The following is a 25,214-nucleotide window of genomic DNA, read 5'->3' on the forward strand; positions in this document are numbered from 1 at the left end:
GGTGGGTGAAGAGGGGCACAGGTGTGAGTCCCGGGGCTGCTCATGGCCCTTCCCCAGTCTGGTGTTGTCCCAAGTGTACAAAAAGGAGGAGGTGGCATGTATAGTTGAGGACATGGTTCATCGTTCCCCAAATGACACGTCCCTGCTTTCCTCCGCTCGGGGCTCCAGTATGGAGAGAGTGAGGAGCCGATGGGAGATGAGGACTATGACGATTATTCCAAGGAGCTGAACCAGTACCGCCGGTCCAAGGACAGCCGAGGGCGAGGTGGGTAGGGGCTCCGAGGGTCAAGGCAGCAGGGAGGGAAGGGGCTCCTCCTGGCAGCAGCAGGGCTCGGGTCCTGGGCAGAGGCTGCGGATGAACGCTGTCTCTCTCCTCTGCAGGGTTAAGTCGAGGCCGCGGCCGGGGTTCCCGAGGTCGAGGGAAAGGGATGGGCCGGGGCCGTGGTCGAGGAGGCAGCCGAGGTGGGATGAACAAGGGCGGGATGAACGACGACGACGACTTCTATGACGACGACATGGGCGTAAGTCGACCCTCTGTCCCCTTGTGATGCTCTTACTCAAGGCTCCTTGAAAATTTTTTTTTCTTTAAATGAGTTGTCTCCTGAGGCTGATCCCATCCCCCTGCTCCCATCAGCCGTTCCCTAGGGGGTGCCTCTTGGCACTAATCAGCTCTCCTGGGTGATGCTCTGCGGGAGAGACCCTCTGTTTTTAAAGCCACATCTTTGTAGCACCTGCAGTCACCTGCTCTCTTGAGCTCTCCAGGAAGGCACCGCCTCGGAGCGGATGCGCTCCTGCGGGCGTGTGGCACGCGAGTCCTCAGCTCTGAGCAGCGGGGTTCTAACCCACCCACCTGGGCACTGGATGGAGCTGGTTGGTTGGTGCCCCTGTCAGCCCTGCCGGTCAGCCCCTCTCACCCTCAGAGCCCGCCCCACCTGGCCTGCACAGGCCCCTCCCCACCTTTCCTTTTAATTCTTTCCATTCCCACTGTATTCCCAATAGGATGGTGGTGGGAGCTACCGGAGGAGTGACCACGACAAGCCCCACCAGCAGTCTGACAAGAAAGGCAAAGTCATCTGCAAATACTTCGTGGAAGGGCGGTGCACGTGGGTAAGGGCAGTCCCAGGACCAGGGTGCCTGGAGCCGGGACACATGGGCCTCTTGATCTCCTTTCATTCTGGAGGCCACACTCTCTGGGGCAGTGTTTGGGTGGGCTTGGAGTGGTTGAGAGATGTGTGGGGGGCCTGGAAATGATTGAAGAGCCAGGACGAGATTGGTGACACATCTGAGTTATTTTGGTTGGGGGGTTTTTTTGGCCAAAATTTTCACCCAATCCATGTAGCGTCAAATGTTCTGTTAGACCTGACGCTAATGCAAAGGTGTAACATAGCCTGGTTGAGTTAGTAAGCTTTAATGTTGGAGACGGAGTCATCAAGGCAGAAGAGGTGGGAGTGGGAAGGGATCAGGCCCTCCTCGACCTTCACAGCAGAGTGTTATGCCAGGAGATGGGCCAGTGGCCTCAGAGTCCAGAAGGAAACAAGTATAATCCAGTGTTCCTTCAGCCAGCCAGCTTCTTATTCAAATTCAGTCAGTGGGCAGATATTGGCCAACATGTTCCCAGGGAATACTGTACCTATGTATCTGTCCAGAAAGAATGTTACTATGTTTCAAGCAAAGTGTGTGTGTGTGTGTGTGTGTGTGTGTGTGTGTGTGCGCGCGCATAAAGTTTTCCTTGTTGAAGAGTTGCAATTCATACTATTTTTAGAAACTTGAAATACATACAAACAAAAATGAGTAGCTATTAGGAAGAGAAAGAGGTAGCAAGTATTGAACAGTTCCTTTCTTCTGTTCACCTAGATGTTGTTTTGTTTGGATTGTACAGTTTGCAAATAGCCAAAAGCTCAACTCCACTGGCTGAAACCCATAGACATTTGTCTCTTAGAACAGAGTGTGGGAATTCCCAGGCTGTCCAGTCCTAACAGGAGTCTGTGCCTCCACTGCAGCAGGCACGGGTTCTATGCCTGGTTGGGGAACTGAGATCCTGTGTGTCGTGTCATGTGACCAAAAAAAAAAAGATCAAAGGGTCTGGGAGTGGGCACTACAGGGCAGGTATAGTGATGAGAGACCCATGGGAGACCCGGGTTCCTTCCTAGTTTTGATGCTGGCATCTTTAAGCATGTGGCTTTCGTCCTCATGGTTGCGTAGTGGTTGCTGTGCCTCTGGGCATCACAACTAAGGTCTGGGAGGATGAAAACTGTGCAGGAATTGTTGGGAAGAAAAATGTCTTGGCAGTATCATCTTCCCTGGGACTTTTATGCACATCTCATTGGGCAGAACTGCATAGGAAGCTGGGAAATAGAGTATTTTTAACTGAACACAAACCAGCTTGGGGTTCTGTTAGGAAGAAAGAAGAGTGAAACTGAATACTGGCTGTTATGCAGCAAACAGAAAGCAATAAGTGGGTAAGAGAGGGGAAGGCAGGAGGAGGAGTTAGAAGCAGTGAAAGGCAGCAGAATGGAGCGGGCTGGGGGTTGGGTAACTGAGGGCAAGGGGGAGGGAGGCAGGGGCAGGAGAAAGGGGCACACGCTTTGGCAGAAGTTTCAAGCTGGTGGGAAACTGCATTTATTGTCTGAATAAATGCCAGGGGGTGTGTGGAGGGGACTGCTCATTTTTGTCATCGGTCCCTCTGTGCTTCCCCAGTGACACAGCAGTACTTCCTTGGCGAACAGCTTACCTTTCACTGGTTCTCTTCCAGGGAGACCACTGTAATTTTAGCCACGACATCGAGCTACCAAAGAAGCGAGAACTGTGCAAGTTTTACATCACTGGGTTTTGTGCCAGAGCCGAGAACTGCCCCTACATGCATGATATCCTTCAGTGCCCGCCTTTGAGCTCATGGAGGATGTAGACCTTTTCTCCTTACTGGTGTTAACAGCTGGCCTTCACCACACTTCCGCTTTGTGTGCCGATGAGGTGCCAAGAGCCCTCTGCCCATCTCCATCTCTTTCAGCCCTCACCTTTGCCCTGCAACGGGTCTGCTCTTCCCATTCTGCAGCTGAGTAAACTGAGGCGCGCATGTTATGTGTTCCCCATACATACACAGTTGACCCTTGAGTGGCGTGGGTTTGAACTCTGCAGGTCTGCTCATCGATGGATTGTTTTTGGTAGTAAATACCACAGTACTGCAGGATCTGCAGTTGGTTGGATCTTAAGACCCAAAAATTTGAGTATAATTTTTTTTTAGTATAATTTATATATTCTCCATACCCTTGGTACAGATGAAAACCGAGGGTGTGAAGGACAGATTATAAACTACACTCCTACATTTGACTGGGCAGAGGGCTGGCGCCCCAAACCCCATGTCATTCAGGGGTCAGGTATGTTCCCGAGACCAGGCCACTGCCTGCTGTCTTTCTGAGACTTTTCCAAATGGCTGTGAAACCGTGGGCAGATCACTGAACTTTCACCCTCTTCCCATTGAGTGAGGATCTGAGGACAGGGCCTCAAGACCTGCGTGGTGGAGTGGGCTGCAGTCCAGACAGGCATCTCACCTTGGCTCAGCTGCCAGCCTGCTGTGCACCACTGAACCAGTCACTGCACCTCTCTGGGCTTCAGTTTCCTCCTCTCTGAAACAGAGGGACTTGATTTCTGTCCTGGGGTGGATTTCATGAGGTGAGGAATTCGCCTTAACTTGCCGTGAACGTGATTTCCCGTGTAAGCTGTACCACACGACTGGGAACTGTATCAACGGTGACGACTGCATGTTTTCTCACGACCCCCTAACCGAGGAGACCCGAGAGCTCTTGGACAAGGTAATGCCCGGGCTGACAGGGACTGGGACAGCCAGGGGCTTGGCCTCCGTGCAGGACCAGGATGCCAGCTGCGTTGACCTGGAGCTGGGATGTGTTCAGGAGGGAGTGGGGACGATATGCTCTTCAGGGAGGATGGTTGCGGTCACGTGTGTGTCTTCTCTCTGCCCGGGGCGGTGTTCACTGGGGAGTGGCTCCCTGAGAGGAATGTAGCCTGGTGTGTCTCCGAACACACCTCGTGATTTCCTAGCTGGCCTTCCAAGAGCCCAGGGAGCACAGAGAGGAAGTGAGGCTTCAGATGGCTTCTGTTTTGGTGGAAAAGTCAAATGTTTTTTCCCGTCTTTTATGTAGTAGAAAAAGTACAGGGCATTGGGAGCTCTGAGGATGGGGGACCCCCTCCAGTGAGGTATCGGGGCTTCCTTACCAGCCAGAGGACGTCTGAAACTCATCCTCATGTCCTTAGTTTTCCCTGGGGAGTCACACTGAGGACTTTGGGGGTCCCGGTTCCTGTGCTTGGTTTCCTGACACCTCTCATAGGGTGATGGGCTTCCCTGGTGGCTCAGCTGGTAAAGAATCCACCTGCAATGCGGGAGACCTGGATTTGACCCCTGGGTTGGGAAGATCCCCTGGAGAAGGAAACAGCTACCCACTCCAGTATTCTGGCCTGGAGAATCCCATGGACTGTAGGTCGCAAAGAGTAGAAGCGACTTTCACGTCACTTCACTTCATCATAAGGTGAATGGGTGTGAGTAGGGTGATTGGGTGTGAGAGAATGTGTTCTCCCAGGTGAAGGCTTTCCCGCCTTCTGGTTCCCAGAAGGTTTGAGGAGACGCGCTATTTTTTGATAATGGGAAGAATCAGTGCCTTAGCCAGCTTCCAAGAATCCACCCATTGGTGACTTCACTGTTTGGATGGGGCCTGGGGCTGCCTGCGGGGTTGAGGGGATCCCTGCACAACCAGAGCAGGAGCACGTCCGCGCCTCACTGGGAGAGTGGCAGGGAGGAGGTCCTCATCTTTGGGACACCTTGTGGCCTGTGAGCCTAGGAGTAGGGTTTTGTAACTGGTAGCTGGCTAGAATCTGTGAGTCATTCTCAGGGTAAGGAGTAGTAAAAGTAATGCTGCCTTCATTTCTCATTTGAAGAACTGAGTCATCTCTGACTGAGGGCTGCCCCCTCCTGGAGGTTCAGAGTTTGCGCTCTAGACCAATGCTGTCCGAGAAGAACACAGCAGAGCTACATAAAATTTTTCTAGTAGCCATATTAGAAAAAAGTAAAAAGTAACAGATGATATTAATGTTACCAGTGTATTTTATTTAATCCAGTATATTCATGTCCAGAGTACCATTTCAGCAAGTAATAAACAGATGAAAAAAAATTGTGATAGTTTGTTTTTTTAAATATATATACTAAGTCTAAGGAATCTGGTGCTTATTTTCTACTTAAAGCCCCATTTCAAGCACCTGGTAGCCACACATGACCAGTGACCACCACATTGGACAGCACGGTTTGAGACACCCTAATGAAAACCCAAAGCAAATCAGAGTGGCACATTTCCATTTCTGGCCATAAACATTGTGAGAGCATCAGTATCATGCCCTATCTCAAGTCAAGTCTCAGTAGGTTCAAAGTGAGTGTTGACAGCACAACTGGAGAGTAGTCGCCACTCAGCACAACTAGAGAAAGCCCTATGCAGCAATGACAATCCAGTGCAACCAAAATGAATAAATGTTGTTTTTTTAAAAATGAGTGTTGAACCTGGAAAAACCATTCCAGAATCGAATTTGGGTGGTCAGAAAATAAAACTTCAACCTTTACGACGGGCCCAGAGTAATAACCCTGATAAAGGCGGGAGGTCAGCCGTCTCCTCCTCTCCTGGACAGAGTTGCAGCCCAACCCCCAGGGATGGGACCTGAGGCTCCTGGGCCACCCTCGGGGCCAGACTGTGGTGCCACTGAGGATGGGGCCTTCGCCACCGTCTCCTCTCTGCTCTCTCCCCCCTCCCTCTTCTGCAGCCTTGTTTTCTTGTGTCTCAGTGACATTTCTGTCTGTCCAGATACAGCAGCGTCCAGCTGTCCACTCCAGGTTGAGACATGCCTGCCTTTGGGGCTGTTGGTGATGGTTCTGTGAGTGCGAGTGGCAAGAATCCTTCCACCCGAGCCCCTGATGAGAGTTATTCTGCCCTGTTTGTTTTGTCAGTTGCTCTGCTTGGTTCCTTGAGCCTCTTGAAAGTAAGTGGCTCACACTACGGTTCTTCACCATTAAATCTTTCAGTTATTGATTTATATGTACACTTTCATAGTCAGGTTTGTCAAGGTATAGTTTGTATCCAGTTTAAAAAAAAAAAAACCTTTGAGTTTTGACAGATACAGAGAGTCATGTAACCACCTCACAATCTAGCTAGAGAAAAGTCACTTTCACCCTCAAGACTCACCCGTTTGTAGTCAGCACCTCTCCTATCTCCAGTCCCTGGTAACCGCTAATCCGTTCTCTGTCCCTGTAGTTTTGGCTTTCCACGGAAGTCATATGAATAGATTTATATGGGATGTTGCTTCTAAATGTGTGTGTGGTTTTGAATCTGGCTTCTCATCCACGTTGTTGCAAGTATTGGTGGTTCATCACTATTGTTCATCACTATTAGTTCCTGAGTACTACCCCACTCTATGGATGATGTGAGCCACTGTTTATCTAGTCACCAGTTGAACCTTTGATTTGTTTCTAGTTTGGGATAGAAGCTTAGAATTTTTAACAGGCAGACACGAGCTTATTTCTTTGGCCTGATGCAGCTTGCCCCACACGTCTGTATATATCTGCCAGTGTGGCAGTCCTTTTCCACTGACAGCATGCCTCTGAACTTTGGGAACCCGAGGATCATTCAGAATCAGTTCTGGGGGTGGGGGTGGGTTGTGGTGCCCGGGCACGGCCTGGTGGTCTGGTGTGAGGGCCTCTTTGCTGCACAGAGGCCCGGGAGTCTGTAGGACTAGATGTACCAACGGATGGCCTGGATGGTTTGGGTTCAGGGTTTCACGGGGAGGGACAGCATCTCTTATGTATCAGTGTCCGGGGCTCTGATGTGGTTCGGCGCCGGCCCTCAGGCTGCACTCGGGACCCGGGGCAGGTGGTGGGGACAGGGGTGAGTGCAAGGGGCTGGCTGTGTCCCCAGGTGGAGTCCAGCAGGGTGTTGTGGGGTTTGCATGAGGGGTGAGGGGGGAAAGTCCTGTAGCGGGAGCCACGGCGAGGTAAGACTCCCCCCACCTCTATGCACGGGGTGGGCATAGAAGCCCCAACTGCAGAGCGCAGTGGGGAAGCTAAAGGCACAGGGCCCCAGGAGGTGAGCATGGGAAAGGGGGCCCAACTCCCTGGGGATCAGCAGTACCTTCGAGAGGCTGTCTTGGGGGCCAACACTGCGGTTCATTTGGTTGTTGAGTCCACGGTGTGGCCCTGTGTGCTGAGTACCGTGCTCCAGGCTGGGGGCAGCAGTGTAAAGATCTCCATGGCCTCGGTCCCCCCAGCAGAGTGTTCCTGCTGAGTGTTGGTGTTCTGTGCTGAGTGGTGAGGAGACATGCGGCCCTAGTCTTGGGGGCGAGAGGAGTGTGGCACATTCAGTGGCTGGCGGTGGTACCTCTTCCTGGGTGGGGAGGAAGCACTCATCAGGTTTGTACCTGTTTAATGAAGCATAACTTTGTTAGGTTTTGCCCACACCTGAGGGCACTGAGTTGCCCCTATGAGGATCTAGCAGTGCAGGGCCTGGCGGCTCTGTAACCACAGGTGGCCCTGCTTGTGTGGGGCAGGGTCCTCTGCAGAGATGCTGGGGCCCAGGGTGGAGGCCCCATTGCATATTGGCCTTTCAAGAGATGTAGGCAGGTCCGCGGTGTCAGCTTCTGCACAGGATCCTGATCCATGGGATGTTCCACTTGAATCCAGACTTTGAAACTGTCCCTCTGCCCTGTAATAGGCCTTAGGTGGAGCCTGGGGGTCTTGCCCTTGTGGAACTGGTAGTCATCAGGCCAGGAATAAAGAGATATAACTAAATGTAAAATCTTAACAAAGCTTGGGTAGTGCTTTGGAGGGAGCTGATGGTGTTCCCATAGTGAATACAGGAGACCAGGCCTGTCACTCTGAACTGACCTTTTAATAAGAGACCCCAGCAACTGGGGGTCATGGAGCCATACATGGAGGGAAAAATGAATGCCCAGAGGCCTGGTCCAGTGAGGGCCCCGTGGGGAGCGGGGGGGGGGGGGGGGGGGGGGGCGGGGGGGGAGTGGTCAGCTGTCCCCGGGACTGAAACACAGGGTTGAGTGCTTATGCTGGAGGAGTCCACGCACCGCGAAGCCCTCCGCAGACACCAGCCCTGCTATCAGGCCCTGCGGGTCCTCATAAGTGCTGGCGGTTTGATTGCAAGTGCCATGAGGCGCTTAAAATCCAAACAGAACCATGAGCTATTATTAGCTGTGAAATAGATGACACAGCTGCACCATAGGTGAACCTGGAAAACGTCACGATGCTCAGTAGAAGCAGCCAGCCACAAAAGGCCACACATTATAGGGCTTCGTCTATAGGAAATGTCCAGAACACGCAAATCCATAGACAGACAGGAGGTGGGTGGTTGCAGGGGCTGGGGGAGGGGAAGTGAGGCGTGGCCGCTTGATGGGCGCGATGACTTCATGGGGGAGTGCCCTCTTGATGGGCGTGGCGCTTCTGAGTGGGGAGTGGCCGCTTGATAGCATGGCGTCTTCTGTGGAGTGGCCTCTTGATGGGCGTGGCGTCTTCCGGGGGAGTGGCCGCTTGGTGGGCGTGGGGAGTGGTCGCCTGGTGGGTGTGGTGTCTTCCAAGAGGAGTGGGGAGTGACTGCTTGACAGGCGTGGCGTTTTCTCTGAGGTGACAAAACTAGATAATTGGCGATTGTACCACTTGAGAATGTACTTGATATCTTTGAATTGTCTACCTGGAAATGGTGAAATAGTGCATGGTATGTTGCATATATTTTGTGGCAGAATAAGAATGGCTCCCCTGTCAGCTGATCACTGGGAGTGGATGCAGAGATGGTACGAAGGCGATGATTTCTGTTCCCGAGAGGTTTTGTGGTCGGTGGCCTTACGCTGTAAGGGTCTCTGGGGGCTGAAGCACTTTGCTTGGAGAATTAAGGTCTCAGCCCTGGAGGGGTGCATTACCACCTGCCCCTCCCCATCGTGACTCTGACGGCTTTGTCCTTCTGGCCCGCAGATGCTGGCAGACGATGCAGAGGCGGGCGCCGAGGATGAGAAGGAGGTGGAGGAGCTGAAGAAACAGGGCATCAACCCCCTGCCCAAGCCACCCCCCGGCGTGGGCCTCCTGCCCACCCCACCCCGCCCACCCGGCCCACCAGCCCCCACGTCTCCGAATGGCCGGCCCATGCAGGGCGGCCCCCCGCCCCCACCCCCACCCCCGCCTCCGCCCCCTGGACCCCCTCAGATGCCCCTGCCAGCGCATGAGCCGCTGTCCCCGCAGCAGCTGCAGCAGCAGCAGGACATGTACAATAAGAAGATCCCCTCCTTGTTCGAGATTGTGGTGCGGCCCACAGGGCAGCTGGCTGAGAAGCTGGGTGTGAGGTGAGTGCCCAGCTGGCCATCACGTGGCATCTCTGGAGCCTTTAGAGCCTGGTCGGAGCCCTCCTCAGGCTATAGCTCCCCCCTTTCTCTGCAGCCCCTCTCACAGGCACCATTGTTTCTTCCAGGTTCCCTGGACCCGGAGGACCCCCTGGGCCAATGGGCCCTGGGCCCAACATGGGACCCCCAGGGCCGATGGGGGGACCAATGCATCCTGACATGCACCCTGACATGCACCCGGATATGCACCCCGACATGCACCCCGACATGCACCCCGATATGCCGATGGGCCCCGGCATGAACCCTGGCCCGCCCATGGGCCCTGGCGGCCCTCCGATGATGCCCTACGGTCCTGGAGACTCCCCACATTCTGGAATGATGCCCCCCATCCCGCCAGCCCAGAACTTCTATGAAAACTTCTACCAGCAGCAGGAGGGCATGGAGATGGAGCCGGGACTCATTGGGGACGCAGGTATGCGGGGCTCAGGGTGGGGGCCAGCTGGGGCTTGCACAGTGGAATATAGTCAAGAAGATTGGGGTTTCCTTTTTTGGTCTGAGTCTTTGAAAACTTAAATCCAACTCCATCTCTGTTCCATGAGTGGCTGAACCTTTTCAGTGATGTAGGATTCACCAGCCTGTTGAGACTGGGCGGGGTGTTATCATCACTATAACTTACTTAGTTTCTTGTAAGTTGACTGGGAGTGTGGGAAGTTAGGGGGTGGATGCCGAACGGTGTGAACTTCATGGCTGAGGTGCTCTCTGCCAGCGGCCTGCTTCTGGGTGGTTCTTGGCTTGGAGCTCCCTTGCGACTGTGCTCGTTTTATCCCCACACTGACCATCTTCCTTTCTCCTTTCCTTCCTTTCTTACTAAAATGAGAACACGTGTTGTAAAAAACCTAAAGGTCTGGTGGTCAGGGTGCTTGGATGACAGTGCTGCTTCATAGGAGACGGTGTGTAGCCTTCAGGAGGATGCGAGGTATCCAGGGGGCCAGGCGTGCTTCCAGGCCTGGGGTCAGAGCAGGCCTGAACTACGTTTCAGTAGAGAGAAACAGATAGGAAACATGTCAGTAAGTGTGCTGCTCATGTTGGCATCGGTCATTGATGGAAGGAAAGCGGGGCAGTGTCCGGGGTGACCGGTGGAAGTGGACTGGGAGCAGCTATCCTCTGGTGCATCACTGCCTGTCCGAGGCCTATGTGAGAAGCAAATGAGAGAGGGATGTGAAGTGGGAGGAAGGCTTGGCTTGGGGGGAGCCGCAGCAGGTAGAGGTTCCAGCCAAGTCACCTTGTTGGTGGAATCCCCAGGTGTTCGTGTGGCTTGGGACAGGAGGACAGGGGAGAGAAGCCCCATCACATGAGACTCTATGGGCCATGGTGAGGTGTGCTCAGCGGAAGAAGGATGGGGATAGCAGAGGAATGCTGGGGCCATGGATGCTCATAGAAGGATGAGGGTAACAGAGGAACACTGGGCCCACGGGTGCTTGTAGCAACTGGAAGGGAATCTGGGAAGCTTGGAGGCTGCTCTGGAGTTACCCTGGGCAGAGGTGAGGTGAGGGGCTCCCAGGGTGACTGAGAGCCAGCAGGGTTGGGTGTGGAGGCGCCAAGGGGCCAAGGCGGCAGGGTCGGGTGGAGATGCCTGTAGGGGGCAGAGTTGTTGGGCAGGTGCCCAGCCGTCCCTGGGGCGGGAGATGCTGCAGAGCCGGGCTGGGAGGAGGGAGGGCAGCATCGTGCTCCGGCTTCAGGAAGCACGAGGTGCGCGTTTAACACCGTGCGGAGTCGTCGGCAGGCGTCAGGGAGCTGACCAGGCTGGAGGTCGGGGTAGAGCTTACGCTGGCATCTAGTGTGCGGAGGCATAAAAACAGGTGTGTGGGGCAGGGCGCCAGGGCAGTGACATGCTCTCACATGAGAAAAGCAGGTGACCCTGGCCCGAGGGGTCTCTTCCCCCTTTAAACAATGGATGTGAGACGTGTGAAGGTCCAGGTAGGGAAACAAAAAGTCTGTGAAGCTGGTGATGGTATCTCTGGAGTAATTGGCTCAATTGCCCATGTTGTGAAATCTACCCTTTTAGTGCCGTTCAGTTGCCTTTAATAATATTCAGCATTGTAAAACCATCAGATGCAGGGGGGCCCGGGTGGGACTGTTGTTTAAGGAGTGAGGCTGTGGCCCAGAGCAGCCTGGCCCACCAAGTTCCCATGTTCTGAAGTTCAGAGTCTGGAAGAAAGTGCCTTTTCACATTTTGCTTTATACGATTACGTAGGAAGTCTTTATCTTTCTAAAAGGATTTAAGCGTTTGACTCTTGTAACTTTAGTTTAAATTACGGACTCATTTTCTTGGTAGAGCTGGCCACATTTCAGCTGCTCAGTAGGGTCGCTGCACGCGAGGTGTAGATCGGGGCTATTTCATAATTGCAGAATGGCCTGTGGGCAGTGCTCATTGGACTCTGTCTCCAACACACATACACAGCCTCTAGGCGCTTCATGACAGACCTCCCAAAGCTGTTCCCCTCATCCTTGGCTCTACCCTTAGCATTTGCGAAGGGAGGCGGCTGGTACTGGACGCTGCCCACCCTTCAGGAGAGATGGCAAGCCCTTCCGCCTGGTGCTTCCTAGATGCTGTGCTAGAGAAACACCCCCACCTGCCGCATCCCCTTAAACGTAGCAGCTGCCCAGAAACATTTGTGGAAGGAGAAGGAATCGTCGGGAGCCTCTGGGTGGACTTGTAGCCATAGCAACATTTTGGTGTATTTTCTTCTTTTCTTTATGGGTCTTTGTTTACCGTGATTGAACTCATATTATGAACTTACTGTGAGATTGAGTGTTTTTATTTCTTTAGTTTTTTATTTAAAGAGACTGTAAGATTAATGTTCATCAGAAGTATTTAAAACAGATGGGAAATGTGTGGAGTAAAAAAGGGAACGATGCCTCAACTCCCTCCCCCAATCTCATTTCCCCTGCTCTCATTCCCAGAGGGCCTGTTCTCTGTCTGTCTTTTCAAAGCCTTTTCTTTGCGTTTTATAAACATTCGTTCGCCGTTCCGTCCTGTTCTCACCTCATGAGCATTTGCCCATGTCACTAAACCTCACCGTGAACCCCATTCTCAGTGGCTGCATCCTAGTTGGGACCCCCCTCCCCCTTTGGCTGCTCCGTCCCCTACAGCTAGGGCCCCTCCTGGGAAGGGTAGGAGGGCGTAGGCTGTGCATTGTCACCCATCGCCATCAGGGGTGGTTTTCCAGGTGAGGGCACGGGTGGGTCGGAGTTGGTGCCGCACGGCCCTTCCCGACATGAACGCTCGGTTCTTCCCTGCCACAGAGGACTACGGGCACTACGAAGAGCTGCCGGGGGAGCCTGGGGAGCACCTCTTCCCCGAGCACCCTCTGGAGCCAGACAGCTTCTCTGAGGGAGGGCCCCCAGGCCGGCCGAAGCCAGGCGCCGGTGTCCCTGACTTCCTGCCCTCGGCCCAGAGGGCCCTGTACCTGAGGATCCAGCAGAAGCAGCAGGAGGAGGAGAGAGCGAGGAGGCTGGCTGAGAGCAGCAAGCAGGACCGGGAGAATGAGGAAGGCACGTGTCCTCCCCCGGGGCAGGGCTCCCCCCATGGGCCCTGGCCGCCCTGCGGGGAGCGGTTGGGCGTGCCTAGGTCCGAGGTCTGCGTTGGACAGGAGCCTGTGGCCGGGAGGACCCCTGCGGAGAAGGGCAAGACCCTGGTCCCGTGGAGGAGGGCAGTGGGCTGGTCCCTGGAGGAGACCGCACCCTCGTGGAGGAGGCTGGAGGGAGACGCTCAGCCCCCGCTCCTCAGACCGTGTCCTCGGGAAGCCCAGAGGTGAAAGCCAGTCTCTGACACAGACCAGTAACAGTCCCAGCCTCAGCTGCTGGGTCTTGTGGTACCGAGTGGCACCCTGATGGCATCCCCCGTGGGGGGAATGGGGCAGACAGAGAAGGCATCTAGAGCCTGCAGCCAGGAGCTGGGGAGCAAGTGGGGCAGTGAGAACAGGGGACAGTCCCCTCCCCGAGGTCTCCGACTGCAGCTGCTGAGGAGGTTGGACATGGGCCAGCTTCTGCGTTTGCCCACCTGGCCCCGCCTCTTACCAGATGGTGACTGCCTGCCCTGGGGTGCGGGAGCACTGTGAGGGGTCTGGTAGGCACGGATCTGGGAGCCCAAGCTCAGTGAGAGCCCAGGCAGCGGCCGCTGCTCACAGGCGCTCAGAGCTGGGCCTGCCGTGGGGGGGTCTGAGTCTGCCCAGGAGGTGAGGAGGCAGCACTGGAGCCTGGGGCTCGGAGTCTGAGCTTAGGCCTGGCTTTGTCCCTGACCTCGGGGCGCTGTGTCAGTGCCTCTGTTTTCTCATCTGTCAAATGGGCATGGTGACAGCGCTGTATCCTGGGTGGTTGTGGTAAATAAGGCAAAGCCCTTAGCTCGGTGCCGGTATACAGGGAAGGGTCCATCCACGATAGCCAGAGACCTGCCAGGCTCCATGCTTGGCCCGCCTGCGCTCCCTGGCTCTTCGTGCCATTCTGTGGTGGTGGGGAAGGTGAGCAGTGGGTGTTTTACGCGAGAGAAATAGAGGTTCTGAGAGAGAAGAGGTGGGGAGCAGGCTACCAGGGGATCCAAGAGGGCTGGTGGCAGGTGTGGTGACCACTTACCGTCTCCCTGCTGCTGTCTGCTTGCTCGCAGGTGACACTGGAAACTGGTACTCAAGCGACGAGGATGAAGGTGGGAGCAGTGTCACCTCCATCCTGAAGACGCTGAGGCAGCAGACGTCCAGCCGGCCCCAGGCTTCTGTTGGGGAGCTGAGCAGCAGTGGGCTGGGGGACCCCCGCCTCCAGAAGGGACACCCCACGGGAGGCCGACTGGCTGACCCCCGCCTCAGCCGGGACCCCAGGCTCTCCCGCCACGCTGAGGCTTCCAGTGGGTCAGGCCCAGGTGACACCGGACCCTCTGACCCGCGACTGGCTCGCTCCCTACCCAGCTCCAAGCCCGACGGCGGCTTGCATTCCAGCCCTGCCGGTCCCGGGGGCTCCAAGGGGTCTGGGCCACCCCCGGCGGAAGAAGAGGAAGGGGAGCGGGCCCTTCGGGAGAAGGCCGTCAACATTCCCTTGGAGCCGCTCCCTGGGCACCCGCTGCGGGACCCGCGGTCACAGCTGCAGCAGTTCAGCCACATCAAGAAGGCCGTGACCCTGAGCCGGCCCAGCTTCGCCCGCACTGTGCTCTGGAGCCCCGAGGACCTGATTCCGCTGCCCCTGCCCAAGCAGGAGGCGGCGCCCCCCGTGCCTGCCGCCCTGCAGTCTCTGCCGGCGCTGGATCCCAGGCTGCACCGTGCCGCCACCTCGGGGCCCCCCAATCCCCGGCAGCGTGCAGGCAACTCCGCAGATGCCGGCGCGGCTGGCTCCAGCCTGCCTGACTTTGAGCTCCTCTCTCGCATCCTCAAGACTGTCAACGTCACCGGCCCCTTGGCCACCCCTGGCTCCAGCGACAAGCCCAGTGACCCCCGAGTGCGGAAGACACCCACCGACCCCCGGCTGCAGAAACCCACAGACTCCGCCACTGCCTCCTCGCGGGCAGCCAAACCCGGCCCCGCCGAGGTCCCCTCTCCAGCCGCCAGCCCCAGCGGGGAGTCTTCCCCGCCGGCCACCGCCCCCTACGACCCCCGCGTGCTGGCAGCCGGCGGCCTGGGCCAGGGTGGCGGGGGCGGCCAGAGCAGCGTGCTGAGCGGCATTAGCCTCTACGACCCCAGGACTCCCAACGCGGGGGGAAAAGCTGCGGAGTCTGCCGCCGACGCGGGCACCCAGCCCAAGGGCCCTGAGGGCAACGGCAGGAGCTCCGCTGCCGCCAAGGCCAAGGAGCCCCCATTTGTCCGCAAGTCCGCCCTGGAACAGCCCGAGTCCGGGAAGCCCGGGGCCGATGGGGCCACGGCCACGGACAGATACAACAGTTACAATCGGCCCCGGCCTAAGGCCACCGCGGCCACTGCGGCCCCCGCTGCCGCCGTGGGTGCCCCATCAGCAGAGGGCAGCCTACCCCAGCCCGGCGTGCACAACCTGCCTGTGCCCACCCTCTTCGGGACCGTGAAACCGGCACCCAAGACGGGCTCCGGAAGCCCATTTGCTGGCAACAGCCCAGCCCAAGAGGGTGAGCAGGACGCTGGGTCCCTGAAAGATGTGTTTAAAGGCTTCGACCCCACCGCCTCCCCCTTCTGCCAGTAGTGTTAAGCCGGAGTCCAGCGCTCCCCGCACCCCACCCTTCCCAGGGCAATATTTAAGGGCAGCGACCAGAGTTGGGGCTTGGGGGGAGGGGGGAGGGGGTTGGGTGTTTTTTCTTTCTTCCTATTCTGTTTTCTTTTTTCCTCTCTCTCTCTCTCTCTCTCTCTCTCTCTTTTTTAAGTAGTATCTTCTGTGTAACACATGAATTGTATATAACCATCTCTAACTTTCCAGTCAGTGCTGCAGGGCTGTTGGGTGCCCGCCGACAAAACCCCCATGTGCATGTGAACAGTGGCGAGTCCCCTGGGCCTCAGCCCAGCTGGCACTCTGCCTGGCCTGGCCGGGCCAGATTTTCCGGGACTCCCTTAAAGGCTGGGGCCCCAGTCTGGTGGCTGGGGGTCTGGTGGGTTTTCTGGGCAAAGCTGGGCCCCTCCTCCTCCTCTTGCCCCACCCCGCCCCACCCCACCCCCCAGGACGAAGGGAGCAGCAGGCGTCAAGAAGGCATCAAGTGTTGCATGAGCAAGAAGAGCTGGAGCCGAAACGGTGGGCAGGCCCCGCGTGGAAGCAGGTCTAGGCATTTCTGCGTCTCCTCTGCAGCGTGCAGGCCATGATGACCCACTTCAGGGGCCAGTGGAAGCGAGGAGGTGTCAAGAAAGAAAAGAAGAGCCTTTGGAAGCTGCCTGGGCCAGGAGAAACAAAGTCCTTTCCCACTGCTATCTCGTCTGGATTCACCCGCAGGGTCCCCCCCATCCCCGCCCCCCTCCGTCCAAAGTTCACCCGTGAACCCGCACCCTCCAGCCTGCGGCAGAAGACTCCCGGGGTGAGAGATGGACCTGGAGTCGGCTGGTGTGGGGGTGGCCCCTCAGACCGCGTGCTTTCCGTCAGTATTAGCCCCTGTCCTGTCGTGGCCATGCCTTTCTTCCCGCGTGCCGGGCTCTATCCTGGGCCCCGGCCCCTCTGGGGACAGCTCAAGGATCCGTGGCATGGCCGTGCCACCACGCCCCCAAAGGGGGCAGCCCGGGTGGCGGTCGGCAAAGTGTCGCCCTCTCGCCACACCCCCTCAGCGTACCTTCAGCGCCCGTGGTTTCGGTGTGTTTGGTTTTCTTCCAGGCTGAAGGGGGTGTGGGTTCAGGGCACATGCAGTGTTGGCTTTATGGCCACGTCCAGGAAGGGGGCCTGAGGACACGGTGGGGGAGCTGGCCAGGGCCAGGAGGGTGACCCGACCCCCGCTGTGAGCGGGGCAAGGACCCCACAGCCTGCGTCCTGCTCTCATCCCTCCGGCTGAGCCGGGAAGGGAGCTGACAGGGCTGCCCTGGGCTCCCAGCACCCCCAGGACCCTGGCTGAGCTCCCGTCCTGGCCACAGAGCCCACAGGAGGCCCACGCCGTGACCTCAGGGGAGCTGAGCACGGCCTGTGTGTCCACACCCACCCGCTGTCTGCTGCCTCTCTCCTCATCCTGCCATCTCGGCAACCTTGCTTAAGGGCCCTGACTCTTCCTGCTGCTGATGAGGAAGCCTGGTGTCCCAGCCAGCCAGAGGGTCACCCCCCCCACCTCCTTGGGGTGGGAGGTTAAAGAAGGTCCCACTCCCCTTCCCCCAGAAAAGGAATAGTCATAGAGTTTGGTGCCAGAAGCAAGGGCCGGGGAGGCACCCCCAGAGGGTCAGTGTGCCATGATCAGGGTGGTTTGGTTTGTCTTTGTGTCTTTTTCTATTTTTTTTTTTTAAACAATCATTAATGAGATTTTTCTTCAGCCACCAGTGTTGGCCTCGAAGCAGAGGGCTGCAGCCCCTGGTGTTTGTAATATAAGAAAGAATACACAGTGTGGCTGTGGTTGGGTGTTGGGTTGTTTGGTTTTTTTTTCCTTCCTTTGAGAATTTTCTTTTGTAGAAGCAAAATGAAATACTTTTTTAAAACTGTAATCTGTGGATGAAATAGAAGCTGGAACGCGCCTCTTGGAATATTCAGCCTAAGAACCTCATGGGACTATGAATTCACCCAAAATTTTCATTTGCCATCAGGCCGAGCTTTTAAAGAAAAAAAATAAATTGTTCTCTAACCAGGATTGTAACAAAAGTGTAAATACTATTTCAGAGTTGAAAGTTGACGGTGCAAATATGTATATAACGTACTGTATTTTTACAATGATCGTCGCATGACTCTATTCCACCCCTTTTTGTACTCCATATCTGTCTTCCAGAAACACCACCTGTCCTTTCTCCTGTGGTCTCTTAATCCAATAATTGTATTACTGCCATTAAAGGATGCAGTTATTTTAAAAAAAAACAAAACAACTAATCTACGGATCTTGTCTCTCTGTGCTGCCCCCAGCTCCCCTTGCCCCAGAAATGACAAGGAGGTGGGGGGGCGCAGCCTTGAAACCAGGGTCGGTCCTCAGTGCCTAGTCAGCCCCAGGGTGGCGTTCACAGTGATGCTGTGGGGATGGCACCTCCAGACAGACTGTTTCCCCCAGCTCCAGCTCCGGACACTGCTGACCCACGCGGATCACAGAAGAGGCCAGGGATGACCTCAGGACCATGGGGCTGGCTTAAACAGGGGCCCTAACTGCTGTAGATTGAACGTTTGTGTCACCTCAAAATTCTCCTGTGGAAACCTGTTCGCCCAAGACAACAGGGTTTGGAGGTGGGGCCTTTGGGAAGTGATGAGGTCGGGAGGATGAAGCCTTTGTGAAAGGGATTAGTGCCGTTTTAAAGGAAACGCCACAGAGGATCCTCACCCTTTCCATTGTGTGAAGGTGTGGTGTGAAGACAGCCATCCGGCAAAAGGGTCTTCGCCCAGCACTGAATCAGCTGCCACTTCACCTTGGACTTGCAGCCTCCACAACTGTGGACTTTAGTGGGCTCAGACACTCCTCTCTTTCTAACCTGGGGTCTGCCCTGAGAAATCCATGCTTTGCTAGGGAGAGATGGGAGCAGGACTTGGCCTGGAGGGTAGCCACGTTTTCTTAGGACTTAATTTGGTTTCTGTGCTTTGATGGGCCTCTCTTAGTTTTTCATGACTGCAATATAAATTATACAAGCCAAGTGGTTTAAATCAGAAACTTGGTGAAAGAAAAAAAAAAACAGGAACTTGATACCTTACAGTTCTGGGAGTCAGAAGTGTGACATGAGTCTTACTCAGCTAAAATCAAACTTTGGGGGGCTTCCTGGTGGCTCAGCGGTAAAGACTCTGCCTGTCAACCCAGGAGATACCGGTTCAATCCCCAATCCAGGAAAATCCCACACGCCAAGGAGCAGCTAAGCCCATGCACCACAAATTATTAAGACTGCTCTATAGCCCAGGAGTTGCAACTACTGAAGTCCAAGTGCCCTAGAGCCCCAGAAGCTGTGCTGCACAACGAGAAAGGCCACTGCAATGAGAAGCCCATGCACTGAAACTAGAGAGGAGTCCCTGCTTGCTGCAAATGGAGAAAAGCCCATACAGCAATGAAGAGCCAGCACAGCCAAAAATAAATAAATCTGGGGTCCAATATATGAAGTGCTTCTAATTCATTCACATCGAGTATGGTCCATTTCACCTGGAACTCAGGACTCCCTCTCAGCTATCTTCATCAGGCAGGAGCCCATCATCCCACGTAAGAGGGTTGGTAGGGCAGGTCCAGGCTTGGTAAAGTCCAAGTGAACTCTGAATTTACCCAGGTTCAGCCTCTCTTCACCCGACACTGCTGGTCTGGGACGGCAGCACCCCTTGTGATGGCAAGATGGCTAGAGGGTCTTCCAGCCTTTACCTCCTCATGCAGCCAAGCAAAGAAGCAGAAAAGAACCTTCCCATGTATCTATGAGCCAGGTTCAAAATTGAGAAAGGAGTATGACAAAGATGTATACTGATTGTCACCTTGCTTATTTAAGTTATATGCAGAGCATATCATATGAAATGCAGGGCAGGATGAATCACAAGCTGGACTCAGGATTTCCAGATGTATCAACAACCTCAGAAGGAAGATTTTACCACTCTAATGGCAGAGAGCAAAGGAACTAAAGAGCCTCCCGTGAGGGTGAAAGAGGAGAAGTGAAAAAGCTGGCTTAAAACTCAACAAAAAACAAAGATCATAGCATCCATTCCCATCACTTCATGGCTAATAGATGGGGGAAAAGTGGAAACAGTGACAGATGTTATTTTCTTGGGTTCCAAAACCACTGCAGATGGTGAATGCAGCCATGAAATTAAAAGACACTCCTTGGAAGGAAAGCTATGACCAACCTAGACAGTGTATTAAAAAGCAAAGACATCACTTTGCTGACGGGTCCATCTAGTCAAAGCTATGGTTTTTCCAGTAGTCATGTATGGCTGTGAGAGTTGAACCATAAAGAAGGCTGTGTGCCGAAGAACTGATGCTTTCAAATTGTGATGCTAAAGGAGACTCTTGAGTGTCCCTTGGACTGCAAGGTAATCAAACCAGTCAATCCTAAAGGAAATCAACCCTATTCAATGGACGCATTGATGCTGAAGCTGAAGTTCCAATATTTTGGCCACCTAATTTGAAGAGCTGACTCATTGGAAAAGACCCTGATGCTGGGAAGGGTTGAGAACAGGAGGCAAGGGGGGGTGACAGGATGAGATAGTTGGATGGCATCATAGAATCACTGGACATGACTTTGAGCAAACTCCAGGAGATGGTGAAGGAGAGGGAAGCGTGACGTGCTGCAGTTCATGGGGTCGCAAAGAGTTGGACACGACTTACCGAGTGAGCAACAAGGGGCAAGGAACTGCTTCTCATGAGTCCCTCAGGCTTGCTCTCAGTCACTTTGGCAGGCTCAGATTGTGTGCTCCTCCCTACCTTGGTCCACAGCAAGAGGGCAATAGAGGTCTCACGTCTGGTTCTTAGACGTCAAAGATCCAGCATCCTTGGCCAAGCACGTGGCTACTTGGAAGGTGAACATGCAGACACCTGTGGGGCTCATGCAGGGGGAAGACGGTGCAGGAGTTGGAAGCCGCAGTGGTGATACAGGCATCATTCAAGTGTTTAGGGCGTGGCCCTTCTCCGGACCAGATCCTGTGGTCAGCACCAGGCTCTTACCAGGGATGACCTGTTGACTGGAGTGAAGTCTGCAAAGAGAAGGAAGATGGCACCTGGGGCTTGGGAGGTTGGCAGGTCTGGGAGAGCCTTGAAGGCTGTGTTCCAGATATGGGCAGAGAAGAGCTTGTATTCAAGTTGCTGTTTAGTTGCTCAGTCGTGTGCAACTTTTTGCAACCCCATGGACTGCAGCCCCCCAGGCTCCTCTGCCCATGAGACTTCCCAGGCAAGAGTACTGGAGTGGGTAGCTGTTCCTTTCTCCAGGAGATCTTTCCAACTCAGAGATCGAACCCAGGTCTCCTGCATTGCAGGCAGATTCTTTACTGCTGAGCCACTGGGTAATGACTCCCAGATCTCAGTGGCTCATCCATGGGTCAGTAGGGGGCTCTGCTTGTCACAGTCACCCAGGGACCCACATTGGCTGAAGCACCACCCCTGGGACAACTTGGCAATGGTGAAGGAGGTGGAGAAGAGCCCACCAGCTCTTAGTGCTTCTTCCCCACAGTCAAGGACTTCAGTTCTGCTGTTTCCTTAGCTAAGCAAGTCCGGAAGCGAGCCTCACTTCAAGGGCATCAGTCAGTTTAGTTCAGTTGCTCAGTCATGTCTGACTCATTGTGACCCCATGGACTGCAGCACACCAGGCTTCCCTGTCCATCACCAACTCTCGAACCTTGCTCAAACTCATATCCATCGAGTTGGTGATGCCATCTAACCAGCTCATCCTTTGTCGTCCCCTTCTCCTCCTGCTTTCAATCTTTCCCATCATCAGGGTCTTTTCCAGTGAGTCAGTTCTTTGCATCAAGTGGCCAAAGTATTGGAGTTTCAGCTTCAGCATCAGGACTTCCAATGAATATTCAGGACTGATTTCCTTATGGATTGACTGGTTTGATCTTGCAGTCCAAGGGACGGACACTCAAGAGTCTTCTCCAACACCACAGTTTAAAAGCATCAGTTCTTTGGTGCTCAGCTTTCTTTATGGTCCAACTCTCACATCCATACATGACTACTGGAAAAACCATTGCTTTGACTAGACGGAGCTTTGTCGGCAAAGTAATGTCTTTGCTTTTTAATATGCTGTCTAGGTTGGTCATAGCTTTTCTTCCAAGGAGCAAGCCTCTTTTAATTTCATGGCTGCAGTCACCATCTGCAGTGATTTTTGGAGCCCAAGAAAATTAAGTCTGTCACTGTTTCCAGTTTCCCCATCTATTTGCCATGAAGTGATGGGACCATAATCTTAGTTCTTTGAATGTTGAGTTTTAAGCCAGCTTTTAAAGGGCATCAGGAGGTGTATTTCCACTGTGTGTCCAGGAGGCGGCGAGTTGGAAATACTTGGAGACCCAGCACTCCTGTTTTCCACGTCAGCCCCAGCCCTCCAGCCCCAGTGCTCCCAGGCATCCCCCATTGTTTGCAGGTGCCGTGCCAGGGGCTACATCGCCAACTGTTGAGGTGTGGTGGCCTGGATCCCTCGCTGAAGGGAGCGTCATTGTCTTAAGATCTGAGTTGCAGCATCTGGAAATACGCCACCGGGTTTGAGTGGAGACCACGCCCCTACCGCCTGCTCCAGCCAATGAGTGAGCTGACAGGGGCGGAGGGTGGGACCCAGGGATGAGGGTTGGTTGGGCGGAGAGAGGGAAAAAACTGGCATCTCTTCTTAAGACCCTAATCCTATTGGATCAGGGCCTCACTTTATGACTTTATTAAACCTTAATTACTTCCTTAAAAGTTAGGGCTTCAGCATATCAATTTTTGGAAGACAATTCAGTTCATAGCACCCGCCGTATCCCTTCTAGAGTATCTCCAGTAGTGCAGTGAAAGGCAAAAACTTTCGCATTCTTTATTTCTTCTGGTGGTTACTCTGTTTCTCTCAAGATACGTCAACTTTAGGTTCTTCCTGTCAACTTCCTGCTCCCTTCCCTCCCCCTTACCTTCAGGCTTCTCTTCGAACTTTAAATACCATGACCTCTCATTCTCCGGGTCTTCTTCTCTCAGCCAGCACTGCCCCCTAGAATGTTCCACGGTGATGAAAATGCTCTCTCTGTGTCGTCCGATATGGCAGCCACTGGGCACATGTGGCCACTGAGCACCGAAACTGTGGCCAGTGCAACTGGGGCGCTGAATTTTCTTTTTTGGTTCGTACAAGTTTGGGGCTTCCCCGGTGGCTCAGTGGTAGAGAATCCACCTGCAATGCAGGAGACCGGAGTTTGATCCCTGAGTCAGGAAGATCCCCTGGAGAAGGAAATGGCACCCCACTCTAGTATTCTTGCCTGGAGAATTCCATGGACAGAGGAGCCTGGCAGGCTGCAGTCTGTGGGGTCACAAAAAGTCGGACACGACCGAGTGACTAATACACACACACATTCCATGCTAAACCCTCACTTTATAGGGAAAGGAGGAAAGCCAGAAAGGAAATTAACTTACCTGGGGCCACCATCAGACTAGAACAGACAGCCAAAATCATTTTAAGGCCTCACACCCTATCACATGTACTAAAACAGTAACCACTAACACACACACACACACACACACAGCATGTGAGGCACGCTCTGGGCTGGGTAGCTTTGCATGTATTGAAAATTTTTCACAGCTTCAAGAAGCCAGTCTTATTACGTTCCCATTTCACAGATAAGGAAACTGAGGCCCAGGAAGACTAAGCAACTTGTCCTATATCAATAGCTACTGAGTGGCAAAGTCAGGCTCCAAATACAGACAGTCTGGCTCCAGAGTCACCTTGGAGAGAGCAGCTCCAAGGAAGAGATGCCAGGGTTGTCAGAGAAATCCAGAGCAAGGCTCTTCCTTCCCTCTTGATCAGTATCTGATCAGGAAAACTGAAACCACTCAAGGCATTTAAGCTAGAGGAAATATAATTAGGGAATTGGACACCAAGAGGCTGGAAAGGCTGGAGGGTAAAAGAGGCATAATCGGGTTACCACTGATTGGTAGCTGCAGGAAGCTGCTAGAATTCCTAGGGTCGGCGTGACAAGAAAATGATGGGGTAGGGAGTTCCCTGGCAGTCAAGTGGTTGGGACTCCATGCTCTCACTGCTGAGGGCCTGCGTTCAACCCCTGATCAGGGAACCAAGATCCTGCACTGTGGTATCACCTAGAGACTGCTCTGCTGCCGAAGGAGGGGCCAGGCTGGACCCCTGAAGTCTCAGCTGGGCAGCCCTCCTTCAGGGCACTGCCAAAAGCCAGGGGGAAAGAACTTCTCTGTGTGTGTATGTGTGTGTGTGTGCACCAAGTCACTTCAGTCAAGTCCGTTTGTGTGTGACCCCACGGACTATAGCCCACAAGGCTCTGTCCATGAAATTCTCCAGGCAAGAATACGGGAGTAGATTGTCCCATTACCTCTTCCAGTTTTTATTTTTTACTGCCTTCCAACTGCCAGAAACTAATAGGAAATCAGCTGGCAAAGGAGAAAGAGAAATAGTTTGCAGGCTTCTAGCCCCAGATATAGAGAGGAAGGCATAGGAGCAAGCGTGGGCCTAAGACACACCAGCTATCTTCTTCATGTCCTGGGGCTGTCTTTGAGGGGCACTGTGAAGACTTCTGCTGTATGGGCCTTCACTCTTGCGGGGGACCCAGCCCTCACCTCGTTGTGTCCTCAGAGTCACAACCCAGCTATCGAGGAGGCTCAGCAGTGACGAGGAGATGGGACAAGCTGGTGGAGGAGAGGGGGAGATGACTCCTTCCCCCAAGCCTTGCTTAACCCTCCCTTTCTTCCCAGCATGTCCCAGGACTTATCAGAGCGGGCCCTGCGTCTTCCCTGGAAGGAACTCTACTTCACTTTTTTCTTCCTGACACAGCTCACTTTATCCAGTCTTCTGTCTGTGCTTCTCATATACCTTATGGAGATCTGATCATAAAGGGCCTTGTTAAGACAAATAGCCAGTGCTCCATGCCAGCGGGCATCTAAGTGCCAAAAGCACAGACCATATCTTGTGGGAGATGAGCCCCGGAAAGCCTAGAGAGGGAGTGAGTGGATGCATGGGTGTCCCAGAAAGACACAGCTCTCTGATCTCCTGCCAGGGGTATAGGACATAGGATTGCCTTGTACAGTTGTGCAGGTTTCTCACTGAACAAGGACATCACAGCTAAAGGGGTCTCATTTACATGGAAATCATAGGTTTGTAAACTAATGACAATTTTCTAGCAAGTGGCAGAAAAGGTCTCTTGTTCTAACCAAATCAGTGTAGCAGGATAATTTCTCATGTGAGTGGAGGTGCCCCCAGTGGCTCAGTGGTAGAGAATCCCCCTTCCAATGCAAGAGACACAGGCTACTTGAGTTCAATCTCTGAGTTGGGAATATCCCTGGAGAAGGAAACGGCAACTCACTCAGGTATTCTCGCCTGGAGAATTCCACGGACAGAGGAGCCTGATGGGCTACAGTCCAAGGGTTTGCAAGGAGTCGGACACGACTGATCAACTGAGGGTGAGCATGGAGACACTAAAGGAGTCTTGACCCTTGGTGGGCGGGAGGCCAAGGAAGCGGGAGGGAGAGGAAGGGACTGTGTGAGGGGACCCCCAAGAATCCCAGAGGAAGACACAAGGTGGAGGGAGGGGCAGTCTGGTGGCGTGGACATGAGGTTAGAAAGGGGAGTTGCTTTCCG

The 25,214-nt window shown here is 54.2% G+C and overlaps 1 protein-coding gene across 9 annotated transcripts in view; it reads left to right on the forward strand.

Annotated features, from left to right (window-relative positions):
- ZC3H4 (zinc finger CCCH-type containing 4) overlaps window positions 1-17,871 on the forward strand; it is a 38,979-nt gene extending 21,108 nt beyond the window's left edge. For 7 of the 9 annotated variants that reach the window (XM_070450650.1, XM_070450652.1, XM_070450654.1 and 4 more), the window contains 9 exons: window positions 169-265; window positions 382-521; window positions 1,000-1,107; window positions 2,753-2,864; window positions 3,700-3,809; window positions 9,026-9,390; window positions 9,516-9,859; window positions 12,694-12,942; window positions 14,051-17,871. In XM_070450650.1, the coding sequence (XP_070306751.1) occupies window positions 169-265; window positions 382-521; window positions 1,000-1,107; window positions 2,753-2,864; window positions 3,700-3,809; window positions 9,026-9,390; window positions 9,516-9,859; window positions 12,694-12,942; window positions 14,051-15,579 (3,054 nt within the window). In that variant the 3' untranslated portion in view covers window positions 15,580-17,871. The remainder of the gene's footprint in view (window positions 1-168; window positions 266-381; window positions 522-999; window positions 1,108-2,752; window positions 2,865-3,699; window positions 3,810-9,025; window positions 9,391-9,515; window positions 9,860-12,693; window positions 12,943-14,050) is intronic. The other 2 variants (XM_070450651.1, XM_070450658.1) reach the window with 2 other exon arrangements.
- Window positions 17,872-25,214: the final 7,343 nt, after the last annotated feature.

This window comes from Odocoileus virginianus, chromosome 20, assembly GCF_023699985.2.
Source record: "Odocoileus virginianus isolate 20LAN1187 ecotype Illinois chromosome 20, Ovbor_1.2, whole genome shotgun sequence".
Taxonomy (NCBI): domain Eukaryota; kingdom Metazoa; phylum Chordata; class Mammalia; order Artiodactyla; family Cervidae; genus Odocoileus; species Odocoileus virginianus.